Source organism: Alosa sapidissima, chromosome 15 (assembly GCF_018492685.1).
Source record: "Alosa sapidissima isolate fAloSap1 chromosome 15, fAloSap1.pri, whole genome shotgun sequence".
Taxonomy (NCBI): domain Eukaryota; kingdom Metazoa; phylum Chordata; class Actinopteri; order Clupeiformes; family Clupeidae; genus Alosa; species Alosa sapidissima.
The window spans coordinates 25766314-25773813 of record NC_055971.1 but is presented as its reverse complement, the minus strand read 5'-3'; the positions used below and the strand labels follow the sequence as shown (position 1 = coordinate 25773813).

The following is a 7500-nucleotide window of genomic DNA, read 5'->3' as shown; positions in this document are numbered from 1 at the left end:
ACACTCCGGGGTCGTACCGCTGTGTGTCCTGCAGGACTGGCTACGAGATGCTCAATGGACAATGCACAGGTACTTCACCAACTCAGCTCTTACACCTGGACGTGTGCTCATACTAGAAGTGCTTACAGTACGACAGTATTGGAAAACATCAGCGCAAAACTGATTATCCAGCAGACAAGCACATATTAAAGGTGCTCTAAGCGATGCTGGGAAACTTCACTTCTGTTGACTTTCAAACAAAACAGAGAGCTAGCTCGCTACTTCCTCTCCCTCCCTCCTGTGCTGCCCCCGTGCAATTGAAACTCTCCTAAACGCGCATCTCGTCTGTGATTTGCTGGAACAGTTTGTTATGTTTTTATGGGTTTGGTTTGCCCAGGTTGTTTTTGTTATCGTTTTTGGAGCCTAGGCTGTCCACAGAGATCGCATTTTTTTATAGTGTATTCAGGACACAGACAGCTAGCGGTTGGATAGGTGATGTTTGCAGTAAGTGACATAAAATGTTTTAGCCTAAAAAAATGCGTGGCATCGCTTAGAGCACCTTTAATGGAAAAACTTGATATAGCTAAAAATGATCTTGCACCCAGCACCCTCTGTATGAATACATTCAAATGCAATTGAATGCATTTCACATACTTCCATATATGTACTGTATTATTTCTACACTACACCTTACAGGGAAACTTATAGGGGTTGGGTATTTCATATGTTGACGACAATCCCAGTGCTTAAGAACTAGACCTGTGTGTGAAATGTGTTTGTTTAAGTGAGCGCTACAGTAATACCAAATGACTGATCCGGGCTAATATCAGTATAGCTTAGAACTCACCCCCCTCTGTGTCCCTAGAACCCACTCCACTCTGTGTCCCTAGAACCCACTCCACTCTGTGTCCCTAGAACTAACTCCCCTCTGTGTGTCCCTCCTGCAGATGTGAACGAGTGTAACAGGACTCCGACTCCATGCGCTAACGGTGTGTGTGAGAACACACCTGGCAGCTACAGGTGTGTGTCCTGCAGGACTGGCTATGAGCTGGTCAACGGACAGTGCTCAGGTAAGTGTCCTCTGGACAATTAGGAATTTCAATGTTTTTTAAACGGTGTGATAATTATGAGAGATGTTTTTATTTACAGAATATATACAACATTACATTTTTTTGAAGTAAACTAGTTCGTCATTGTAATGTGTGTAAAAAGATGCCACATCACAGTCAGACACACACCGTAGTAACACTCTGACGCATATTCTGCTCTGCTTCTCAGATCTGAACGAGTGTAACAGGACTCCGACTCCTTGTGCTAACGGTATGTGTGAGAACACACCTGGCAGCTACAGGTGTGTGTCCTGCAGGACTGGCTACGAGGTGGTCAACGGACAGTGCTCAGGTAAACACACACACACACACACACACATACACACACACACACACACACACACACACACACACACACACACACACACACACACACACACACAAACACACAGGGCTCAGGTGAATGATTATGGACCCCTGGGAAGCTGGTCTAGTTGGAAAAAGACATTACAATTCTGGGGCAATGTCTTCTGAACAAAAAAATATGTATCTGTATACTTCATAACCATCATATCATATTTGCTGCAGACCCTGACACTTAGACAGAGCTAGTCGAGCTAGGCAGAGACACAGTTAAATTACAATAAAAACGGTATTTACCATGAACGGAACATCAAGAATTAGCTAACTTTATCCATCGAAGACATTAAACGATACATAATAGCTTACGGTACTTAAAAAAAGGGTTTTTTTTTAGCCACAACGATCTAAACTCTTTTGCTCCTCTCTTGTCCAGATGTGAACGAGTGTAACAGGACTCCGACTCCTTGTGCTAACGGTGTGTGTGAGAACACACCTGGCAGCTACAGGTGTGTGTCCTGCAGGACTGGCTACGAGTTGGTCAATGGACAGTGCTCAGGTAAACACACACACACACACACACACACACACACACACACACACACACACACACACACACACACACACACACACACACACACATTCAGCCTCACACTGCTCATACACACCTCCGTTCTCCTTCTCAGATGTGAACGAGTGTAACAGGACTCCGTCTCCGTGCGCTAACGGTGTGTGTGAGAACACACCTGGGAGCTACAGGTGTGCGTCCTGCCGGCCGGGCTATGAGATGGTGAATGGACAATGTTCAGGTGAGAAACACCTGCACAGGTTACAGTGACCTCGTAAATCATTACACTCTGCAGTGGAACATTTTATTTGGGAAGATGAAGATTATGTGTACTTGTTTAATTGTTTCTTTGTCTGTGTGTGTGTGTGTGTGTGTGTGTGTGTGTGTGTGTGTGTGTGTGTGTGTCTGTGTGTGTGTGTGTGTGTGTGTGTGTCTGTGTGTGTGTGTGTGTGTGTGTGTGTGTGTGTCTGTGTGTGTGTCTGTGTGTGTGTGTGTGTGTGTGTGTGTGTGTGTGTGTGTGTGTGTGTGTGTCCCTCTCTTAGATGTGAATGAGTGTGTGCGTACACCGTCTCTCTGTGCTAACGGGCGTTGTGAGAACACCGCCAGCAGTTTCAGGTGTGTGTGTCGCCCAGGATTCCGTCTGGAGGGAGACACTTGCACAGGTAAAAGAACCACAGCCGTCAAACCCTGACTTTCAACCAAGGCTGGGGGGCACATGGGGTGATATGTGTCTTTTAAACATTAATGTCTAATAACATCGTGTGTGTGCCATTCTATATTATGCCATTGAGGGTTGAACAAATGACAACCATAACTACCATCATATCAACATAAATCTGTGCTTGTATCTGTGTGTGTGTGTGTGTGTGTGTGTGTGTGTGTGTGTGCGTGCATGGGTGCGTGCGTGCGTTCGTTCGTGCGTGCGTGCGTGTGTGTGTGTGTGTGTCTGTTTGTATATGCGTGTGTGTGTTGCGTAGATGTGGACGAGTGTGAGAACGCCCTGCAGTGTCCAGGTAGAGAGTGTGTGAACTCGGTGGGCTCCTTCAGGTGTGTGTCCTGTAGGCCCGGCTTCAGCCCACAGAACGGACAGTGCCAAGGTAACGCCATCAAGACTGTTCTAACGGCTATTCAAGCAAAGCAAGCTTTCATCATTGCAATTAAACTGCAGCATTAGTTTTGTAATTTTATAACTACGCCTCAAATTTTAACCTGCAATTAAACTGCAGCATAAGTTTTGTAATTTTATAACTACGCCTCAAATGTTAACCTGCAATTAAACTGCAGCATAAGTTTTGTAATTTTATAACTACGCCTCAAATGTTAACCTGCAATTAAACTGCAGCATAAGTTTTGTAATTTTATAACTACGCCTCAAATGTTAACCTGCAATTAAACTGCAGCATAAGTTTTGTAATTTTATAACTACGCCTCAAATGTTAACCGTGTTTTTATTGTTCTTTCTAACTTTTTCTGTACCCTTCCCTCTCTCTCTCTCTCTCTCTCTCTCTCTCTCTCTCTCTCTCTCTCTCTCAATGTATCCATCACTCTTTCTCTCCCTCCGTCTCTGTCCTCCCTCCACCCTGTCCTCCGTCATCCCTCCATCTCAGACGTGGATGAGTGCAGTCAGACTCCGAGCCTCTGCTCTAACGGTGTGTGTGAGAACACCGCGGGCAGTTACCAGTGCCGCTGCCGAGTGGGCTTCACACTGCAAGGCAGCGATTGCAAAGGTACAGCTCTGCAGTGGCTACTCTATAATAATAATAATAATAATAATAATACATTTGATGTATAACGCACTTTACATCAATTCAATGACCTCAAAGTGCTAAGACACTCACATACACACACATACACACACACACACACACACACACACACACACACACACATACACAGGGCTCAGGTGAATGATTATGGATTATGAATAAGTGCTACTCTACAGGGTTGGTGTGCGTGCAATGAGATGGGCTTTAACTAGTGGGGTTTAAACAGTGTAGATTCTAGTAAGATAGAGTAGTAGTGGCTCTAATCTGGCTCTGATCTGGCTCTGATCTGGCTCTGGTCTGGCTCTGGTCAGTCCCAGTTCCTCCAGAATCTCTTGAAAGTCTCAAAAGTCTTGTAAAGTAAATGTTGATATGTATTCACTGTCTATTCACTGTCACCCCCACCCTACCCCCAACCAACCCCCCTCCACACACACACACACACACACACACACACACACACACACACACACACACATACTCACACAGACATAGATGAGTGCGAGAATCCTCTGCGTTGTCTTGGACAGCAGTGTGTGAACTCGGAGGGTTCCTTTAGGTGTGTGGCGTGTCGGACTGGATACCGCATGCTGGATAGAAAATGCTCCGGTAAGAGCACTCCGCTGTCTCTTCACGGGGGGGAAGCTCAGCTTTATGAGGTGCTGTGCTGTATTGGGCAGACTTTTCCAGAGCTTGTCCAGGCCGTTGTGCACCCAGCTTGGCAAAGCTCACAGGCCTCTGCTGGCAGACCCTCTGTGAGGCTGTTTTTTAACAGCCACTGACCTCACGGGAGTCAGGCACTGCGGAGGCACAGCGGCCATTTCTGAGGCAGTGAACACTGGATCACCTACTGCAATACTGTGCATGCTCACTTTACACAAGCTCTTTTCTATCACAGTCTTTGTTCTGCTGAACATCAAATATGCAAAGCACTCATTATGTGATATCATGCCCACCTATATACAGTATATGATCTATATACAGTATATGCCTCTATGTATGTAGGGTTGGACAGAGGTAACGATACAGTGTAAAACATGCCGCATATGGTCATCGTTCTTCTCCTCTCCGATCACTTGTTTTAATTGAGCTGCCGGGCATTACCCCAGCCAGAGCCAAAATATGACACACCACCACTTCATACTTTGATTCATTTATATGTGCACAGTTAATTTCTTGGATAATGAGGAAATTTGGCCAACCTAAGATCAAAGCTACTTTATTTTTATTTCAATAGCTGTTTTTTACTGGACCTTTGTGTTCTAACGCCATGTTGTCATTGGCTGCCTTAAGTGGCCTGTAATCCAATAGCTTTCCTGCGCTGCTCTCCAACTCCTCCAGCCGACCCGCACCTGTGTGCTGCATCCATGGCAACCCCGGACCCCGGAGTCAGAAGGCTTTCATTAGGCCATTTTTATCTGATGATGTGATTACGCTAAATGGCCACTCGGATCAGATAGAGGCAGACAGGCTACAGGAGCCAGAGACTACAGCTGGTCCCAGAGTCCTCCATTACCCAGCACTCACCTCTGACTCCAGACGCCTAATCTGATGAGGAATTTAATAATAATAATAATAATAATAATAATAATAATAATAATAATAATACATTTTATTTAAAGCGCCTTTCAAGTCACCCAATGACACTGTACAATAAGACAAGAGGACATAGACATAAGAGTAGCATAAAAACATCAAACAGAGACAGTATACAAGAGAACATAGACATAAAAGCAACATATACAGGGACAGTACAAGTAGACAGTACACATAGTAAAACACATTATACATTCAGCAGGAGACAGACATTGGAAACAAAAGTAGAATAAAATAAAATAAATAAAACAGTAATAGAGGAGCGAGTGGGATGGAGGAGGCATGGTTATGAGTAGGAAGGAAAAGCAAGAGTGAAAAGGTGAGTTTTTAACATGGAGTGTTTTTGGAGTGTTGTGATATCTACAGTATGCTCTGTATGTTGTAGTCAGTGGTTAAAGTGGGATTTGGCAGGTGGGGGAACCCTAAAATCCAGTGTCAGTGTAACAGGGAAAAATGACTCACCGTTGGACAACATATTGAGTATGTTGTCCAACATATTGAACTTTTTGGACAAGAATTGCTAGCTTCTTGGTCACCTCTGTACATGCGAAAAATTAACTCACCATTTATTTTAACAATATCATCGCGTTATATCTTTGGTATGAAAGAACATATTTATTATTAATTTATCTGAGGTGGTGGAACTGCAACTCCTCTGCAGGTTAAATATCCTTAGGATTTTTATTCAGTCATTCGAACATTATTGGAGTAAATGTTGCTTTTTCAGGCTTTATTTTCGATGTTAACCCCTTGTCAGTCAATAGTGAAAGTAATTAACTGTGTAGAACTGTCATTGACTATGAGACCACGGTGAAGTTAGTTTCACTTTAAGTTTAAATAATAGGCAAGTGCAGATGCATGTAGGCTATACTCTGCTAGTCACAAACAGGTTTGAGTAAAGCAAGGTTTAGTGGAATCGCTGTTCCAAACGGTCTCACGTGCAAGCAGATTCCTTCAAATGCACCACTGACTATCAAAATACCGATGCGCTATTTGAAGTTGCACTGCTTGCTGTTATGTCATTCTCATTGGTTTAAATGTCCAAAACACACCCGATGACTGATTAAGAATCATAAGAACAACCAGCGTCCAGCGTTTGATTACAAAATCACGCCATTAAATTAGTGAATGTGGACTGGCCTCGCTTTTAATGTCATTAAATGTGGCACCAAATGCAGAATGCTGCAGTAGTAACTGCAGTTACTGCTGCTGCAGTTCAATCAGTAACACTATAGATGCGAAAAGTGCAGAAAATCAAACCTGTTACAACTTTTTTTAGGGGCAAAAGTTTGGAGTCAGTGTGCAAATATGATTGACACAAAGTCATATTTATTTTTCAGTTGTGCAACAATTTTAGACAACAGATATGGACTCTGTGTGCTATGGCCTTTTCTCTGAACAGAGACAGTCATTTGTGGAGTTTGTTAGATAATCCAAAGTCATTTTAGGCAAGTCCCTCCACTTGGCAGCCATATTGCAACGCATTTTAGCCACTTATCGGGCATCTATTTCGGGCAGAACTGCGTGTGCACAAGGCTTCACGACACCAACCTCGCTCCAGCGGCGAGATCACAACACATGATTGGCACCATGTCAACTTCTGGTGGCTGAAGGGGCGGAATATGTGTAGATGACTGCCATGTTTGCATTACGAACTAACCCCATACATCCCTGAAGGAGATTTTTTGAGTGCTGAGTCTCCTCATTAGAAAGTCAGCTTTGCTCTGCTTTTCACTGAACCTATGGCATCACATGCTGTAGCTCCTCATGTGTTTGAGAACACCCAAGTGTGTGTGTGTGTGTGTGTTTGTGTGTGTGTGTGTGTATGTGTGTGTGTGTCTTGTTGAAGAAGTCCCGCACACAGTCCATTATGCTATGCAAAAACTTTATTTCACTTCACAAAGTTTCGGTCATACAGACCTTCCTCTGGCGAATGTGTGTGTGTGTGTGTGTGTGTGTGTGTGTGTGTGTATGTGTGTGTGTGTGTAATGAACTGCTGTTCTCTCTCTCCTCAGACATAGATGAGTGTGACAGTCCTCAGACCTGCGAAGATGAGAGTGTGTGTGTGAACACAGACGGCTCATATCGCTGTGACTGCAAGCCAGGATACAGGGCCTCAGGACTTGGGCGGCAGTGTAGAGGTCAGTGTCCGTGTGTGCATGTATTTGTGTGTGTGTGTGTGTGT

At 44.1% G+C, this 7500-nt stretch overlaps 1 protein-coding gene across 1 annotated transcript in view; it reads left to right on the top strand.

The window, feature by feature from the left end:
* Positions 1 to 7500, top strand: part of LOC121683475 (latent-transforming growth factor beta-binding protein 4) — a 73405-nt gene that overhangs the window by 50128 nt on the left and 15777 nt on the right. The window contains exons 17-25 of the mRNA XM_042063106.1: positions 1 to 69; positions 927 to 1049; positions 1258 to 1380; positions 1825 to 1947; positions 2075 to 2197; positions 2499 to 2618; positions 2934 to 3053; positions 3564 to 3683; positions 7331 to 7456. The exon at positions 1 to 69 is cut by the window's left edge and continues 51 nt beyond it. Coding sequence (XP_041919040.1) covers positions 1 to 69; positions 927 to 1049; positions 1258 to 1380; positions 1825 to 1947; positions 2075 to 2197; positions 2499 to 2618; positions 2934 to 3053; positions 3564 to 3683; positions 7331 to 7456 — 1047 coding nt within the window. The remainder of the gene's footprint in view (positions 70 to 926; positions 1050 to 1257; positions 1381 to 1824; positions 1948 to 2074; positions 2198 to 2498; positions 2619 to 2933; positions 3054 to 3563; positions 3684 to 7330; positions 7457 to 7500) is intronic.